The 20081-nt window shown below is 35.8% G+C and overlaps 2 protein-coding genes and 1 long non-coding RNA gene across 4 annotated transcripts; 1 reads left to right on the top strand and 2 right to left on the bottom strand.

Moving 5' to 3' along the window:
- Nucleotides 1-10243: 10243 nt before the first annotated feature.
- Nucleotides 10244-12283, top strand: LOC113285704. Its single transcript, XR_003328874.1, has 4 exons — nt 10244-10475; nt 11129-11196; nt 11506-11595; nt 11979-12283. It is a non-coding gene; the product is annotated as an uncharacterized LOC113285704 (long non-coding RNA).
- Nucleotides 12284-13286: 1003 nt separating this feature from the next.
- On the bottom strand, nt 13287-15702 carry LOC113287737. The gene is made up of 2 exons (XM_026536571.1): nt 15276-15702; nt 13287-14816 (listed from the first exon to the last, which is right to left on the bottom strand). Exons 1-2 carry the CDS (start codon nt 15483-15485, stop codon nt 13527-13529), a joined length of 1500 nt encoding a protein of 499 aa, XP_026392356.1. The 5' UTR covers nt 15486-15702; the 3' UTR covers nt 13287-13526.
- A 1242-nt stretch (nt 15703-16944) lies between these two features.
- On the bottom strand, nt 16945-19660 carry LOC113287736 (transmembrane protein 184 homolog DDB_G0279555-like). 2 transcript variants are annotated; one of them, XM_026536570.1, is made up of 5 exons: nt 19487-19658; nt 18155-18455; nt 17932-18054; nt 17517-17807; nt 16945-17390 (listed from the first exon to the last, which is right to left on the bottom strand). In XM_026536570.1, exons 2-5 carry the CDS (start codon nt 18434-18436, stop codon nt 17199-17201), a joined length of 888 nt encoding a protein of 295 aa, XP_026392355.1. In that variant the 5' UTR covers nt 18437-18455; nt 19487-19658; the 3' UTR covers nt 16945-17198. The 2 variants fall into 2 exon arrangements, with proteins under 2 accessions (XP_026392355.1, XP_026392354.1); XM_026536569.1 differs by having other exon boundaries at nt 17066-17390; nt 18155-18468; nt 19487-19660.
- Nucleotides 19661-20081: the final 421 nt, after the last annotated feature.

Below are 20081 nucleotides of genomic sequence, written 5' to 3'. Positions count from 1 at the left end.
TTTCAACATACATTTTAAATTATTTGCATAGTTGGATCTAGTCTTGGAACCAAGTTCCCTCGAATCCAAGAATCCAAAATTAGCAAATTTGTCTTCTATAACACGATGGCACATCTGGAAATCTAGACGTGAAAGATTCTTTTAAAATAAAATGCATTATCCTAACAAATTTTTTCATATGATAAGATTTCTACTAATAGTAATTCCTACAAACATGCAGGGGAACATTATTAATTTTCTTGGAAAATCCCAGCTAAAAACTGGTTGAAAAGCAAAAAAAATAGATGCATCTATGATAACTGATAACTCTAATGCAAGTCTTGGTTTAATTATACGTGATTGAACATCAACATTTGTAGGTGATGCATGTCATAAGTGCAACAAATTACTTAAGATATTTTCCTCTAATTAGTTATTTGGAATAACAAACTAACGATAAAAGTAAATTACTAAAGGAGGATTTGATTGATTAATTAACTAAAAAGATAATAAGAATAAATGGACAATTAAGAAACCCTTCGTTGTTACCAAATGTTCACTCACTTGATATACTCATTTACCTTTTATTGGAATCATTCATCGTCAATCGTAGAATAACAACTAGCTCAGTGTTATCCCCAAAGCTTCTTTTATCTCTGGATACGAAAGCTCTTAACTACAAGATTTTATTCGTCCGAACTACCAAGTAGTAGCTCACTCAAGAGTGTAACCTGACGATCGTTTTAGGCTTTGTCAATTTAGGTTGATCCAAATAGTGAAACTCTTAGCTCAAGGTCCACCTGTTGGTGTTATCTTTACTCACAATTGCTCCACAAAATCCCTCTGCAAGGTCTCAGGACTTCTACTTGTGTAGAGAATTAAGAGACTGTTCATTCCCGAAATTTTACTAGTATTATAAAGATCAATATACTAATTCAATTTTACATTTTAACAATCTAGAAAGCAACCATAAACCCTAAATATAATGAAAACAAACTATAATATGATAAGAAATTAAAAAAAACTTGTATGACTGATAAACTTTCACGCTTTGAACATTGAATTCATCCTTAGTCAAAAAAAAATAGCTACTCATATTACAAGGAAAAATAAATTGAAAAAAAGAATGGTTTCCTCCTAAAGGCGTAAACCCTAGGTTTGTAAATATTAGTATGAGAACTTGATGGTAGAAATATATCGCCAAGATATATTGTTTGAGCCTTAGATGTCTTCTTTTACATTCTTCAATACTTGTCCCTCAAGTATCCTCTGCTTCTAGGGTCTGGAAGCCCACATTCGTTTCATGCACTATCTACGGCTATGAATTGTTCCCACAACCTAGTTGTAACTAAATATGAGTTTCTGGGTGATTTTCAGGGTCACTTACGGCTAGGTAGAGTTGCAAAATTTTCTAGCTGTAAGTGCTTCTCGGTTTTATTTTCTTCCTTCAATATTTTGGGCATAACTTTTTCACTCGATGCCCCAGTGATCTCATTATTTCCGCATTGTATTTGCCTCTTCGTCCTCTACCATAGGGTGGATCCCAACTCTTCATATATGTTACTTTATATTTACGTTTAGGTTTGATGTCCTAGACCCCTGACCGTAGGTGGCTCAAGATTTTTTTCCAACACTCCGTCTTGTCTACGGCTAAGCTGTGAAGTATTTCTTAGAGAAAGTTATCCTGGAACTTGTGTTGTAACCTCGGTTCTTTCTATATCTATGTTTATGAATGATTTCCTAAACATAGGTGCTTATGGAATTTCAATCCAAAAGTTATATTTTCAACTTCTCTTTCCCGTGCCTTAATGTCTTATCTTCCTCTTCTTTAACTCTTTTCAATATCATTTCCATTGATTTCGGATGGTTCAACCTAAATGCACAAATAAAATGGAAACAAGGGTAATATAAGGTAATATGCAAGAAATCTAACTACCACAAGTATGGATTTGACACTATAAATATGTATATTATGCACAGTATGAGAAATGGTCTACTCAGAGACAGCAAGAGATTGTGAACCAAGGTTAAGTTGTAATGCTGCTTAAGGATTTGAGATGGATCAAGGAGCTAGGCTACCAAAAAGTTATCATTATAGGAGATAATTAGTCTGTTGTCAAATGTTGTACGAGCATGCTATAAGTTTTAAGTGGGAAGATCATAGTATCTTGTTGGAATGTCATGAAACTCTTAAGAGTCTAGTTTCATACTTTCTTTTATTCTAAATAAGGTCATGTAACCTTGCAGATGTTAAGCTTGCTAAAACTGCTAGAGTTAGTATTATGAGTCACGTTTGGTGGCAGATTCCCCAAATCTTTTATGTAACGTCCTGAATCAAGATAGTATTTAATGTTGTTCTATTTTAATCGAATGAATTTGTTTTTATTTTTTTTTAATTAAAAAAAAGCATAAAATCTTTGTATTCGGGCATAACAAGAATGCGAAATTTGCGAAGTGCATTTCAAAGAGCAAGAAGGTTGTCTCTAATAAAATTCCCTTTTTATTCCAAAAATGTTTAACAAAAGTACAATTCTCACCCGAAATTTTCATATTAGTCTGGATAATATTCGTATAGATTTTCTTTGAGACATAGGTTAAATAATAATAATGTTATCATAGTTTTTCCGGAGTCCTTAACATATAATTGAGATATATTAGAGCATCTTTCAACAGTGGGTCAAGAAAATATTATATATGTGATGTTTTTGATTTATGAAGGTTATTATGTGCGACAATAATATGATTTTTGCACTTGAAAATCCAATAGTTTGGGATTTAATTCCAAGAAAAATATAGGCGGGTAAGCACAAAAAATGCTTGAAACATTTTTTTAGTCCAAAATCAAAATTAAATAAAAATGATGATGGGGAATTTATTGGAGGTCTAACCGAATGCCTAGTTAAGACTTTTCTTAGACCTTTTTTTAGTCCTTGTCATCACTTGTATACTTCCCGACACTAACATTGGTAATCAAATAGTAAGAAAATTGGGCCTTAATACTTATTTAACAACCAAAATTAAGACTTTCTCAAACTATTCAAAATGCTTTTATATAAAGAAATTTTATTTGATGTTTTATTTTAACTATAATATCAATATAATTTTTGAACATGTGTTTCATCTTGTTTTCCACCATTTAGTTTCTTTTGTGCAACAAGGCTTATACCAAAGACCGTAAGTTCATGATGTGAAATATTTCTCTAAAAGAATTTCGGAAAAAAGAAAATCTCAAAAGCTAGTGAAAGAAAAGGATCCTGCCCTGCATCACCATCGCCTTCTGCTTTCTACTTTACTCCTTACGATTATTGATAAATGAACTCATGCATCATCCGGAACCTCAATAATAAATAATCGTCTGAAAACTAGTTGTTCACCAGCAACATAAACTCACCTGAAAAATAGGGTGTTACCTCCGACTAGAAACACCAAACAATCCCTTCATATGTGAACCACCACTTCATTGAGCTCGATATCTCTTTATCTATGAGGGATTAGAGTAAACACTGGCGGAGTGGCTCGAGGATACCTAGGTCATTTTGGAAGGTGTTTTATCTATAGGGATTATATGACAACAACAATCATATTAATGGAACAAATTTTAGGCCTCACCCCAACATTGCTGGCAACACATGGACAATGCTAATAAAGGCTAGAAAAACGGTAACTCAACAATGGACTATTGTTTCCTTTAAACTCAACAATGAGTATGATTAATCATCAAGAGCACCAAACCACCGTAGTACCTAAGAACTATGATCAAATAAATCAACCACTTGATGCGACCTATCTCAGAATGATCGCTCCAATACATACAGGGAAACCAATCAAGCAGCGGGTGCCTTAGTAAACCAATGGAAGTCAGTTACCTATGAACGTTTTCGGTAACTGTACATGACTACAAATGTATCACACCCTGGTGTAATTTTTTTCTTTTACACTTCAAAAAAGGAAAATAAGAAAACTCATACTCCAATCAAGAAATACCCGAGAACCATCAAGTGCTATGATGCTTCTCAAGCTTCCTCCTATAAGGAAGGTTTGGGATCGAACCCCTGTAACATCATAAATCCTATGGTAATGTACTTAAGTGTAGTTCTAGGAACCACTTTGTTCCATCTTATATAAAAAAAATCTAAGAAATGCCCTGAAAATATGTTTTTTCAAGTTGTCAGTATACTATTTCTCTTTATTTCAAGTTCTTGTTTTTGTGGGGAAGCAAATGGAAAAAAATTATGAGACAGTTGTTGTGGGGTTCTTCAGCAAAAAAAAAAGGAAGAGAAGCTGGGTAGGATGGGATAAGTTGAGTCTACCAAAGGAAGGGGGAAGAGTTGGTGTCAGGAAATTGAGAATAATGAAAAGATCATTACATGCTAAGTGGATCTTGATATATGGAAACGAAGAAAAATCTCTATGGGAGAAGGATCATAAATGAGAAATTTGGAGGTAATCCAAAAGCATTTTTCCTAATAATACTATGTCAGCGGGCAAGAGTTTATGGGCTGGTATTTTGAAGTGTAGCTCTAGTATTGAAAAAAATTCTGCAATTCAAGTGAACAGTGGAAATAGATGTTTATTCTGGTTTTAATTATGTTTGGAAGGCACATTTGGGGGTATATTTATTGCCCAATACCACGTCTTTATATAGTTTACATAAACTAGCACAAGCTCAAAAATTGGACCAAGTCGGGTAGTGTATTTTGATTAATACCTTTCGTATCCCTTAAATAATATCGCGTAACCATCGCAGTGTCGAGCTTCATATAAATCTAAAAATTAGGTCATTGTAGACGAAACGTTCTATCTCTTCCGTCTCGTTTAAACCCTAGTTATTTCACACCAAAATTGATGTGCAAATTCCTAAAACTCCAGTGCTTTCACCATCAGATTTCAGGTAAATTAACATAGACATCATCGGGTTTCTTATTTTTAGGTATTCGTACTTCTTAAATGAAGCACCTTGCCTGAATCACTTACTCATGTCTGACTCGGATCATCTTCCAAACCAAACCCTTTCTTGTTCTTTAATTTGAAAACCATCCGAACCTTCCTGTTATCCTAATTACTTCCATCAACCTTCATTGTTAAAACCCTAATTGAAAACTAAGATTTACAAGAACTGATAAAACCCTCATTCAATCGAAAATAAACAAATCTTAAAACCTAATTGAAACAAAAACTTAATTCGACTAAGAAACTGTAAACATAAATCAAGTGTACAAACTAACTCTAAAAACCTTTCATCATATCTAATACGTGAAGAGGTTGAGATAACTACTTGAATCCATCATCAAATCGAGTATATCAGATATTTGAGCTAACTGTAATTAGGTGACATACTGGAACTGACTTATGTGCGACCTTTTTTTAGGATATAAAAGTAATAAATTCTTTTGTTAGGGTTAAATTGTATATATATGAGTCAGACACCTTAAAATGGTATTTATTTTAAGGTGTGGTATTTTTTCTTTTGGCAACTTCTATTGTGGTACAAACTGACATTGGCCCCAAGAAAGATGCAACAATTTAGGAAATGTTGATGTTCAACAGTGACGCTAGCTGGAATTTTGTTTTTTGCAGGTTACTTAAGGAAGAGGAAGTTAAGAATGTGGCTCACTTATTGAATTTAATCCTAATCATAAACAATGACAGTGGTTGTGATCAAAGAGTGAGGCAAGTTGATAGTAAAGGCTTTTCTTTTTCTAAATGTTACAAGTCTTTGGAGGATGATGGTCTTTTAGTATTTCCTCATCGGTGTGTTTGGATCCCAAGAATACCCTAGAAGGTTATATTTTTTTTGTTTGGTCTCTTTGTTATGCTGCAACTCTTACTATGGATTCATTCAGAAATACTATTATGGTAAATGGATGCCTACTATGCAAGAAAGCTGTTGAATTAAATCAACATATTTTTCTACACTGTGAGACTACCAGGTCAGTTTACCACTATTTTTTTGCAATTTTATCATCTGCAATGGGTATTTCATGATTCAGTCAGAAGTAACATTTGGCAGTGGAAAAAGAAGAAATGAAAGACTGGCCATATTAGGAAAAAAAAAATATGGGACATCACTCCATTTGCTATATGGATTGAAAGAAATGCTAGGTTATTCAATAGGAAGTATAAATCCTCAGACTCAACTATTGACAGTGTCAGATTTTCATTTTTAATTAGTGTGTTGGAACTGGAATATTTAAAGGTTATCCTTTAAATACGGTTATTCAAAACTAAAATGCTGTTATGAAATTGTAAAATTACAACCTGGGATGCTCTTTTAAAGATTGTTGATGGTAAATTCTTGACGCAGGCTAAAATTATAGTTTTGTATATTTCTGACCTGGTTTCAGACGAATATATGAAATTCATATTTTATGGTTTATATATGAGAGCTCATGTTACGATGATCTTCTTCGGAGCATGAGTACGTGATTATTGAAGTCTCTCAGTTGAGCTTTCAATATTCGACGTATTTCATCATTTATACTGTGCAATTTAGTATATACTGTGCAATACAGTCGTAACAATAACTATTGGAATCTCTAGTTGAGCTTGCAATACTCTCGCATTTCATCATTCATGCTGTGCAATACAGTATCCACTTTTGTATATAATCGATAATGATTGAACGGTCCTAGATGGATTGACCACTAGTATAAAGTGATAACATCTTCAGGATGTCTCAAATGTTCCCTGACTATACAGAATAAATGCTCGGAACGAGTATGGTGCTTCTACCATCTGATACCTCAATTCTCGAATAAATATAATGCTCTTACATACAAGCTTGTTAATATACAACCATCAATTAATTAATTAATTCTAGATTAGTATTCATCAATTGAATTCATCGAAAATATTCTATTTCACCATAATATTTATTACCTCAATTCATGGTTTTTCCCAATTGAATTCCACATATTAGTAATGAATATTCACCTTTCGGGGATACGGACAACCACCGAGTAAGCCCGATAAAGCATGCGGGTGTATTTAGTAATAATGCTCAAACGAGCACTCAAAAGCATGGACAAACGAGTGTATGGAAAGTTCAACAAAAAATGAGAGAGAAAAATAACAAAAAAAAGAGCGCGGGGCCGAGCCCACCGGTCGACCATGCCGCCAGTTCCGTGGCTGGTCGCCCTCCCTTTTTCACTTTTTTATTTTTTTCGTGGCCGGTCCTCCACCCCTTTTCACTTTTTTATTTTTTTATTATTACTTCCTTAAATCTTGACGCACTCATTCAAGTAAACTCTTGATGTTTTGTATCTTTGTCAAATATTGCTCAACCCACCATATGGTTAATTAAGCAAGTGGATCCACGACCATTAGGTCCCACTAACCATAAAGATACATGTACTCTCTATTTCATCTTCGGAACCATTACTGGAGTGATGGGTATAATTATTAAAATATTATTATTTTAATATGTTCTAAATATTGGACGTTTAGGCAAAAATCCTACTTGCTCATTCAAGCAAAAAATTGAGAGTTTCAGTCAAGATCAAATTCTTCCAAAAATACAAAATAATGCTCAAATATCCAACGGAAAATATCAAAACTCTCAGGAATGGACGTGCGTTAACATGGTGACCCGTACATCACCATGGATGGCCGGTACACCATGGCCAACCGGTCCCACCATTCTTTAATCCATATTTTGATTAATCTTCCACTTGGTTAATCCTCCATATTTTAGTGAGTCCTCTTTACACCAATTGGACAATCCTCCATATACCGCCTAGCCAGTCTCTCCACCACCAATGACCGATCCTCATACCCATTGGTCGATTGGTTTCTCTACCATACCCATATTGGACAATCCTCTGTTTCCTGGATCCATGACTTCTTAAAATTAGGGTTTGATGATTTTAATCAAAGTTGAGCATCAATAATTTTCGTATTGATCCAATTTTAAATATTTTATGTTCGGTCTTACTACCAACATTTTTGCTTCTCGATTGTCCAAGAAACAACATTTTATTCAATTATCCAATATTTTATTGGACGACCATCCACTTGGTCGATCATCCAATATCTCTCAATACTCTAGTATATCTACTTTATCATTCGACTACTCATGACATGGTGGACCGAGAATTATGATAACTCAACAATATCTAATTTCCTGTCAAATACATGACATATCAGAATATATATTGGTCCATGATCGATTTAGCAATCTCATCAGACCAACGTTCATCAATTCGAACCATTCGAGTATCATTATTGTCTCAACTGACACAATGATACATTGCAATTCATCAGACTCGACGTCTAAGCATTACTGTTGTCCCAGCTGACACCTTATGCCCAATCCATCATGATGATCACAGAGCATGTCACATTCGTTGACAATTATGCTTGACTCATCAAAGCTAAGACTCACGGTCTATCCAAGTAAATAATTGACCAACTAAATACACTTCTGCCTTGCAGACTTTACATGAGACATCAATCATGTCGCATGATGGGATATTAACTAGGGTTTTGTCTAGCGAACTAAAACACATCCGATGTAACAGTACATCCACGATGAGAAATGTGAGTAATTCGTGCTGGCAGCTGAAGGAGTAAGTGAAGTAGTGGGTAGACAATCAACCAAGTCTCTCACGCAATGTGAAACTGGTTCAACTACGATTTCCCACTTCCCCATACTTCCACTCCTCTTCAACCGTCACCACTTACTGGAGATCAATGTATCAACTACTTCCACAATAAATAAGTTCCTCAACCTATGATTAATTTGATCACAATTGAAAATGAACATAACTCAATTGAACAATCAAACTTGACTGATCAGAACTCACCACAATCCAACTTACGACAGTCAATCATTATTAAGCACGCAGAACCCTCCAACACGTAGAATTCAACACATACACAATCCGTCGATCACCATCGGTCTCACACATTCTCAGCTTCCCTCTTACAGATCGACCCTCATCCCTCTTTGTGACTGAATTGACTCTGGAATGACCATTTCTTGGTTTAGGTCGGAGTCTTATAGACTGATCTCTCGAATTCAAGTACTCCCGTGCAGTACATCTGTTAAAGGTTTAGACAATTTGCTTAATTGAGGATCTGATTATCGCGCAACTCTCCATTCTTACTCACCTCATTCATTGTCTTAGTGTTGGGTTTATTTTTAATCCATTTTCCGTTTATAAGTAGAAAAAAAATACAAATGTAAATTTAAGAAATGCTCTGAAATCATTTAAGAGCAAGCCGAGCCGAAAATATGATGGCGGTGTAGACGTGCACGTGATGCCACCTTTGGGCTTGGATTTGTTACTGTTAATCTTGATATTAACATTAGGGGTGTGCAACGGACGGACGGATGCGGATTAACAACATATTTAGTCTCAAAGAAAAGATAAGAAAATCATGCCTATCACAAGATAAAATAAAAATAGCCGGGTGGATCTTTTGGTACAGCAGTGGCCGCTCATGTTGCACACAATAAGGCTGAAATGGAGATTACAATGCTTGTTCCAGAGCCTATCATTTTGCCCATCTATTAAAGGTGTTGTTAACACTTCATTGAAAAAACCATTTCAGACTTAGTTCATCTGATCTCTAATTAACTACCATAGTCGTCGGAGAAACCTCTATTTCATTGTCATTGTTGGCCACTTCTTCAGCAATATTATCTTTGGAACCAGAAGAATGTGGATCAACGACTTTCTGCACATATTGTATTACCACCTTCTTAATGAGCTTTTGTTGTATCCCCTTTTAACACGTACGTTATTTGGTTTTGGATTCACACTTTGGGTTGAAGCATAATTCCAGATGGCATGATTTAGTAATAGAGAACCTTGATAAATTCTGCGGTCCCAAACTCTAAATGGCTCGATTTTGGTAGGTTGGCTACAAATTTTGGGCTAGAATTGGTCTAAAACTCTGGATTTATAATTCACAAATGATGAGACTAAATGACCAAATTTAGAACCAAGAACCAACAATTGTTTATTATTAACCCGTGGAAAAAATTAGAGACATCTAATCTAATCTAGAATACTTATCATCCCCTATAAAATCTTAAACTCAAAATTTGGGGTATTGATGAATTCGTAAATCTTAAAGTCCAACTACAATCAAACGGTTAAAAATGTGGATTTGAGTCAGAAGAATCCTACTCATAAATCTTCCAAAATGGATTTTACTCACAATTTTGGGGAGGCACACGGATAGAATCCGCAGTTCCGGACTTTTTGCTCACCCGTAGGACTTAACAATTTCACCGTAAAACTTGGTAACTTTTTGACAGTTCTTTATTCTCTTGATCGACCTCGCTCGAAGGCTCGATACAGTTCCTCCCTCTCACTCTCTCTCCTCTAGAAGAAAAAAAAAATACAGTGAAAAAATGGCAGCGTGGATGGTAGCTGCTCGTCAAGCAGCGTCAGTAACAGCTAGTAGGATATCATCTAAAACAGTATCATCGTCCGCAAATCAAGCTTCTAAGCTAATCCAACGACGTGGTCTCGCTGGTGGTGGAGGTAAAACTCACAAAAATCAAATCCCTCCGTTTACATATTTCGTAAATCAACTATACCAAAATCGTACTGTTTTTATTGTTGTGCGATCTTAATATTATTTTAGATTCAGCAAACTCGAATAACAAATCCAAATTGGGAATTGATTTGAAGTTAGGTTATTAAACTACTGGAAATAAATTTGTGTTTTTCTACAGTCGCTGATATCATCATTTACGGCCTTAACTGTGTCTGGTGTTGTGAGAGAAATTATCTTCTCAGTTATGATGAAATTGTGGAATCTCATTTAAGCTCTGAAAGGACACTATAATTGTAACTCTAAATGGAGGAGGAGAGATATTTGGAGAAGTATCCTTGAAAGAGTGTACATAGTTTTTGAAATGATGCCCACAAGCGGGGCACACCCTCATGTTAGGGATTTCGGTGGTCATGGCCTCTGTTAAGGGGTCTTATTAGGAGTCTTTCAAGCAAGGGTCTCTTCTGTATACATTCTTCTTATTGTGTATGGAATTTGTTTTCTGGAATGTAGTTATTTGAAAAGTTGAATCTTGTTTGAAGATTTGTTTATTTGCTGAATAGTGATATACTGGATTACCATTTTTACGTAAATACTAATTTGAGTCTGAGATCTTGAACCTAATCATTTTTCCCTTCAGATCATGGACCACCAAAGGTGAACTGATGGAAGGACCCATTGAGCCCATCTAAATGGAAGGAAGAACATGTGAGTCTCAATCTTAGTTGACCATTCATCTTGTATATGTGATGTTATTAATCTTATTGGGCATATCAAGTACCGTCAAGAGAACAGTAACTGTGTTTCTAGACATTTTTATAAGTATGAACTTTCTATCTCGTCATCTGGTAGACAGGGAGTTTATTGCAGTTTCCCTGTATTGTTCATAATTAGATGTTCCACTAGCTTTGTCTGAATAGTTGGAACCGATAAACTAGCTTTTAGGTTACATAATCACGTGAAGGTACTGGTATTGAGCTACTATAACCGAGAATTTGATTCTCCATCATTTTGCAGTTTGTGATTGTCTCCCTAGCTGGATGGGGATTAGCTATCTAAGGGGGTTTCAAACTCTTTAGTGGAGGCAAAAAGGAAAACAAAGAAGAGGTACTTGTTCTTACTTGTAATATATGATATCATTTGCTGCATGAAAGTCATAAGGTAAGTCACTGTTGCCTTGTTGGTTGTTCACTATATCTCAGCTTTCCAAACTAAACCAGTATCACTGCATTGAAGGTGAGGAGACATCTCTGTGATATGATTGACCAACTGGACATGTCCAGCATTGTCCCTGAATCCACCTCTTAAAACTCTCTCAGTTCTGTACTGGCCTACTAGGAATACCTTTTGGATCACATTTGGCTCCTGTCTTAAATTTTTTGTTTCAGTTTGTCACAGTCATGCATATTAGTTTGGTCCCCAACTCATTTTTAACTCCAAAATCGAGTTCAGGTGGATCCCAATTCACTGGTTACTTTTATACATTGCAGAAACCACCTGAAACAGCTCATACTAAGTAAAAGCTTGATGCATGGTTCATGAATCGCTATATGCACTCGGAAAATAAAGCAATTGTGAGGAACAGTCTCCTCCTTACTCTTGATAATGTTTCTATTTTCAGTTTTAGCTTTCTCTTTGTAGTTGTTGCAGTCAAGCAGTTTTAGCTTGCTTTTTGTAGTTGTTGCAAATTGCGATTATCCAGTTCGTAGTTTTGCATGTGTAAATGGCTCTCTTGGGTGATGATGATAATGGCGGGTGATAAATAATAAAACCTTCTTTTGTTGTGCTTTCCTTATGGCAATATATTATACTCTAATTGCAAGTTACGCCTTTGGATGTTAATTCTTAGTAGTACAGGAAGAAATGATTCTGAAATTCATGCCGAGCCTTAGTAGTGAATACTTTAGGGAGAGAGAGAAAGCTAGATTGTGACCCGAATGAGAAACCATCAGTTTTGACATTAGTTTAGTGTAACAACCAGTGAAAAAAGATACAAACAAGTCGAGTGAGACAAACATTTAGCAGATCTGCTACAAGACGGCAGTTAACATTCTTTATCTAGAACTTTCACATTGTTAACTTACCTGATCATCCATCTTATAAGTTTGTGAATCTTTTCCGATACTTTTGATTTCCAACTTATCCAAACTTTTGTTGCCTTTGGAGCTTTCTGTCTTTTAGACATTGTTGTGCGCCTTCCTAAGAGATCCCTCCTGCATTGGCTCCTATTCGGCATTATCAGTGGCAACCCTGCTGGAATTTTGATCTGCATTTTCCGCATCTCCAGCATTGCTTGCTTTTTCATTACTAATTCTATTCTGCTTTCCATACATATATATCTTATTCAGATTGTTGAAGTTTCTTACAAATTAACAACATATGAAACTAGAGAACATATGAGAGAAATATCCCAAGAATATTTGAATTGCAAGTTCCATTGTCTTAGTGTAATGACTCGTGCAGTGTAATCTTGTGTCTTTAAGCTGGGAAAATAACATTATGGTGCAGTGTAATCTTGTCTCTTTAAGCTGGGAAAATAACATTATGGGCTAGCAAATCTTGTGTCTTTAAGCTGGGAAAATAACATTATGGTGCAGTGTAATCTTGTCTCTTTAAGCTGGGAAAATAACATTATGGGCTTGCGTTCACATAATATAAGAATAAAACTTTTAGGGTCTGTATCTACATGATACTGTCATTTGGGAACTTTAGATTTCTGAATTATATTATGCTGGATGCAGAAACAATTTAAAAAAGTGTGAATCTTGTGTCTTTGAGGTGGGAAAAAAATACTTATATATACCAAAGAGAAAAAGAGACTGAACTTGAAGAGAAACCAATGCTTCTTACATCTGTTTGGCTAAAGTGTAACAGCCAGTGAAAAAAAGAGAGGAAAACACTCCCATGAGACACAAATATTTAGCAGATGTACTACAAGCACCCCAGCCCAGTATACCATGCTCTATCTAAAATATTTCCCTCATTATTAACCTACCCCATCCTACATCTTCTTTCGAGCTTGAAATATTAGGACTTCCTTAGTAGTCTTGATTGTCTTCCAACACTGTCGATTTCCAAGTTTTCCGAAGTTTTGTTGCCTTCGGTACCTTCTGCTTTCTGGACATTGCTGTGCGCCTTCCTGGAAGCTCCCTCCTGTGTATTGTATTTTGGACATTCTGTTCTTTGTGTACGACAGCTGGCTCCTGTTCGACAGCATCATCGGCAACCATATTGGAAGTTTCACCTGCATTTTGCCCATCTCCAGCATTACTTGCTTCTCCTGGTACCGCATCAACAGAAACCATTTTCCTTGCATTGCCTACTTGTTCATTTGATTCCACACCATAACTATTTCCTTCTCTCAGTCTCAAGTGTCCTCGAATCTCTTTACCCTCCAAACCAGCTTGGTGACTGTTATCGGTCTGTGTTTTTAAACCCTCATCTCCCGCTTCAGTGTCAGTTTGATTATCTTGCTCAGCTCCTTGCTTTTCCACCTCATCATGATGTCTTGTCTTCTCCAGTTTGCTGTTTCTGTAAATATCTCTCCATCTCTTGCTCATTCTCTGGACGCTATCACTACCTTCACCTCTATCTCCAGAGCTCTCAACATTTTGTAATCCTTCAGGCATTTCATCTACTTTACCTTCCACCTCCTTTAGAACACCATTCATTCCGTTATTTTTGACCACATTGGTTTCATTGCTATTACCCACTTGCTCTCTCATACTCAAACCTTCAGCCCCTTGCAAGTTCTCAGTCTTTTCCAAGTTAATATCACCTGAAGCTCCCTTGCTTTGACCTGGTTCTCCGTTCTTCTCGCCAAATTCATGTACCTCTCTTGATACTGCACTATCTTGACCATTCTCAAACGACTTCCCTTCTAGTTGAGTTGCATTTTGATCAGTACTTTCTCCTTCACTTTTGCTTGTCAAAGATTCAGCATTCACAACTTGTTCTGTTGCAGTTAAACTAACCTGTGGGTTAGAAGGATCATCAGCACTCACAGACCATACATTAACCGGTTTCTCAAGACGATCTTTCATCTCTTGGAGCTCGATGTCTTTCTGCTTAAGTAGTGCAGTTAGAGCTGAAACTTGAGAAATATCTTGACTTGAATTCATCTCTTTTTCCTTTAGTAATCTGAGTTCATTTTTCTTCTCCTCCAATTCAACTTCCATAATTCTTGCTTCTTCTTTAAGTGAAGCTGCTGTAGATTGCCAACCCATAATCTTGTTATTCAAATCCATCTTTTGAGTTCTGAGAGAATGTGCCTTTCCCTTCAATTCTTCAACTTTCTTTTTCATTTCTTTGCTGTAGTCCCTTTCTTTCTAAATAGCAAAACAAACAAAAAAGTTCCAAAAATAAATAATAAGCATGACTATTAAACATACAGTTAAGTTAACCACAGATTATTTTCTTTTCCTTCGTTTGGATAAAGATATTTCCTCCTTTCTAATTAGAGAATGCATAATCATCTTATTTGCTAAAACCCTTGTAAAATTAACGTGTAACACCACCCATTGAAGGGTTCTTGTCATTCTCTGCAAGTCTGACCAAAATGTCCATAATGGGTTCTTTTCCCCACCACCAAATGATTTTTTATTGAACATTTACAGGGAGATTAGGTAGCATATACTAACAATTGCAGAAATTCCCCTACTTCTAGTTAACCTGAATATTTAAGTTTCTTAATTAAACAGATGTGAAATTTAAGGGTGATATACATATATGTGCCCTCTGCATGTATATTGTGTGACATCTACAGAAAAAGAAAGGATGAGTAGTACCTGTAAGAGTAGTTGAAGGGTGATAATATCTCTGTCTTTGTCTTTGATGAGGAGGCTGAAGATGCGTCTTTCTCTAAACTTGTGAAGAACCATTACACCAAATACAGCAGCACCAAAAGCAAGCAACAACATCAGGGCATAAGGCCTCAATCCTCTACTACTACTGTTACTGTACTTCATTGATCCACTTCCAACACCACCCATTGCCATCCCTCTCTCTCTCTCTCTCTCTCTCTAAAGAAACACAGTCCTTGGTTTTGAATACCAGAAAGAAAGTGTAGATGCAGAGGGAGTGAGATGTACTTTAAACTAGTGTTGCTTAAGTTTCAAAAAGATTTTTTCACCTCTGAAAAGAGATTCTTTTTCATCTCTTTGAAGACAATAAAATAAAATAGAAAAGCGTAGGGATGGAGATGGTGAGAGCAAGTAAAGGGTGTGGTAAAGTGGTAGGAGTAGTAGTATAAATGAAATAAGTTAAAGAACATGGGAATTGTGTCAAGAGCGTTGATTCTGAAGTTTCTCTTTTTTTACATTTGTTTTGACTCCTTTGTCCTTTTATCTCATCCAAAATCACTTATATAACCTTTTAGTTTGTTGAGAACACCCATTTTAGACAGAGACACCCATCTGATGAGAGAGTGACAGAATGTCAATTTTAGAGATGTGTTAAAAGAAAGAGAGTGGTTGGGGTTTGAATAAGTGTTACCAGAATCCACTACTTTTTTGAGCCAAAAAAACAATAATAAATAAAAGTTGTGTAGAAATGGCAAAGGACTTTTAGAGTAATTGGGGAGTAAATTAGGGGTAGTGTCAGAAGAGTCTGAGAGAAAAAGAAGTCTTGCAAAATGAGCTTTGGCATTGATCCAGGCAGAAGTTGCATTGCTGAACAGTCTTGTATGACTAATGTGCATAGGGTTCTAGTCAAACTTTATAGCTTTTAAAGAAACAACTCAGAATCCCAGACTAGAAAGAGAAAAAGACACAACCATCGATATTTAGAAAGTGGCTGGTGATCAGGGAGAGAAACGAGAACATATGATCGGAGAAAACAAGGTGGTTGGACTCTTTGGAGTCTAAAGTTGACTCCGGAGAGGGAAGCCCATGAACGACAAGATACATTGGATGAAGCGGCTGGAAGATGGGTATAAACTAAGACGATTTCATTCCAATGTCGTCTTTAGTAGAAGGTACAATAATTCAGGCACCTTCCACACACAAACAGCAAATGCATGGCACGTTATGTTATGTATAAAAATAGGATCATGTTAACTTGCATATTAATGTTCGTTAAAATAATAATTATTTGCATTTGAAATAAGATTTGTTTGTTTTATTACAATGAAAACAACATTTCTTTGCATTGGAAACAGAGTTTGTTGTTTTTAGTGCAAGAATATATCCGGTAGAATAAGATAAAAAAACACAATTTCCAATACCCTAAAATAATTTTTTATTAAACCTTACGATGTAAACAGGTATAAATTTAACAAAAGCCATAAAAATATAGTAATAAAAAGTCACATGATTTGCACCAACATATATTTGATTTGATATAGATGTACTGAACTACTGATTGGGGAAATGAGGTTACCAATGGGATCCAATGAAGACCACAATCAAAATCCCAACGTTAATTGGAGTTTCGCATTGGGTTCCGGAAACAGGTCCAGACTGCAAACTTCTTGTTTTTCTCATAAAAGAAACCTTCAAGTTCTCAAGTGAAAATCGAGCAACTTCAATTGCAGTATGAATAAGTCTTATACAATTAGCAATGGCAATAGAAATAGCCGTAATAACACTAAACCATTCTATAGCAAGAAGTTCTCATAGAATAAGCAAAACTAGAGAACAATATGTCTAGTATATGGAAAATATAGAACATTTATTGATATTGTGTCGATATCTATCCAAAGATCCTAACAATTATTTGTTCTTCTTTTCCTTGGTGGCGATGTAAGGTGCAACAGGATATGCATACTGCTGAATAAACGAAAATAAGACCATCTCCACACAAACTAAAATGTTTTGATAGGCTTCTTGAATGTGCTCCACATCTAACCATATGTGATGAGATTTGATTATTCCCATTGAAACCATCATACTCAACACAATCCCCTGCAATAGAAGAAATAAAACATCAATCATGAACAAGGCAAATTAGGAAGCAACATCCAATTCTCGAAACCATCGGTTTAATAGATTTAAGTTTGTCTATAGACTGAGTTAGCGAGAAGAAATTACCTGCCAGAAGCAGAAGAAAACAACCCCTTTGATGCACAAGAACTTAGAAAGAGGCTTGTGAGGTGCCAACTCTTTGGTGAAGACATGGAAAAACGCCACAAGGGAATAAAGAGCGAGGGAAACAGAAACATTCAGAATCATGGTGAAAGTCCAGCTGAGCCAACTAGGATATATATGGAGAAGTTGTAGGGCTATCATCAAAATGGAGCAAACAGGACGGATGACGACAAATTGCCATGTCCAGTACTTAAGGAGTTTCAAAGTATTATGGTCGAGACGGACGGTGTGAGGCTGCCATTTGCAAGGATATATATAGATATATCAGTACTTAAAGGGGAATTCCAACACTAATCTCATTATCTAGTTCAACAAAGTAAAATAAAAATTAGAAACTAGGAGAGGAATTGTTCCACACCGTAAACAGAGTCATCGGGAATGAATGGTGAATTTCTCTTCCTTTGACTTCATCAGGTACAATGTTTTTACTAATAGATATGTTCAAGTAACTATACATCAGAGCCAAGAACTTTGCAAGAACCTGCACTCCATTCACAAGGCCTTATAAATGATCCAGAGTAAAAATAATATGCATCCGAAATTAAGTACGATTTCAAGATCGAGTAGAAGAGACTACTTACAAGTGCCTCATAGCATTCTTTGATAGACTCCAAGGTCAGGAAAAATGTTTTGCTCCCTAGAAAATCTACTAAACCTACGAATGAAACAATGGCATACAATGGGGCCATTAATATGATGATCAATATAGCCGTCTGCTCCTTGGGGTTTTTCCACTGCGAAAGATGCTGCATTAGGAGCTTTACTGTAAAGAGAACAGTAAGCACTACACATGACCCAGTCCCTAGCAAAGTGATCTGTCTCCTATCCATTGTAGTTATATCCACTTTATTCCAAATATCCATTTTTCCACGGAGGCTGAACCTGCAACGTAGTACTGAAATCTCTTCAAGATCTAAGGAGTGAGGCATGCCAAAATTGGCTTCAAATAAAGAGGAAAGTGATAGTTCAAGCATAACCAACAAAATTCAGGAAATACTAAGAGATATACAGAAGGGTGCACACAAATACAACTATACGAAAAAGAAAAACTACAGGTAAATAAAACATAAACCAAATACATATTTGCTAAAACCATGCATCAACATGTGCCAAACTCATTCTAAATCGTCTATATAAGACAGTATGAATAACTTTATGGGCCTAGTGGCCATTATATTCATCAAAGTTCATATTCCAGTTTCTATGTTCTACTTGTGGCGAATAGAACAAGTTCAAAGGCTGCACTGGGTATATGTCAGCTCAAAAATTGACAAGTGATCTGATAATGTTTCGGAATTCAGAAAACAGCATATTTCTTAAATTAAACCATAACTACAAACTTCAAGCTAAAATCCCTAGAAAGAGAAGTGCTAAGGAATGTTTTGTGATATTAATGTTTTGCTCAACTGCTTTACTTGCTGTCATCCACATTTTAGCAGCACAAATCATATAAAGTTTGTCCCTAAATCAACCACCAAAAGTTATGCTTGAGATCAAAAGTACGAGTAAACTAAGTAAAGTAATCATTCTTATGAATCTCCAGAATGTTAACAGCAGTTGAATGAGGGCTTTTTGTGAACTATCATATATCAAGAAAAACATATATACAGATATAAATTGTCAATTTCTAAGAAATCATCTGGTTTCACAAAATTAGACCACATTCCTCCACCTGATTCCAGATTTGTGGAATTGCTTATAGCCATATATACATTAACGTTGACTAGAATTACGTTGAATTTTAAGAACAATGGATTTCATCCGTATTAAGATATCATCGACTGTTAAAAGAAAAAGCAAACCCTAAAACGAACCATATATCTACACAATTTTCGCAGTAAATAGAGAGGGTTTGATCGGAAATTTCAGCCAAAATTTAGAACATTGAAAAGAGTATGTAGTTGTGGAGATACCTGGATTTTGGTGCTGCCGATGAAACAAGAATGAAACTATTCCAGATCGACTTATACGAGAGAGGTTAGTTGAAAAGAGAAGAGAAAATGTTGAAAGAAGTGGAGAGGTTCACACTTTTATGAAGAAGAAAAACATGTCATGTCATTATTGAGGGGTGAGGGGAAGGAGGGAAAGATTGGTGAGATCTGAGGTGGTGGTACGTACAATTAAATGAAGTTCCACGTACAAAGAGAGGAAGTTGACTGGTCGACATATAATTCATTGCCCCAGAGACTCCAGAGGATGGTGTATCCCGTGGGATCTAAACAGTTTTACCTCTTTAAGGCCTGTTTCTGCGCACATGCCACAAAAAAATGGTGTTCGGCATATCATATGGCATGTCAAATCATCTGTGCCATTATGGGAAAATCAATAAGCCACTGACTTTCTAAATCGCTGGAGATATTGTGAATATCGCTCGAAATTTACTCCATCGCTGTCGCTATAATCAATATCGCCACTGTTCGAGTTTCTGACGCCTATAAATACCGCACCTATCTTCCCAACTCTTCTTATCAAAACCGCTGATTTTCTTAAACTTTTGTTATTGTACGT

The sequence above is a fragment of the Papaver somniferum genome, chromosome 6, assembly GCF_003573695.1.
Source record: "Papaver somniferum cultivar HN1 chromosome 6, ASM357369v1, whole genome shotgun sequence".
NCBI classification, from domain to species: domain Eukaryota; kingdom Viridiplantae; phylum Streptophyta; class Magnoliopsida; order Ranunculales; family Papaveraceae; genus Papaver; species Papaver somniferum.
Note: the sequence above shows the minus strand (reverse complement) of the source record. Positions and strands in the feature narration are given on the sequence as shown.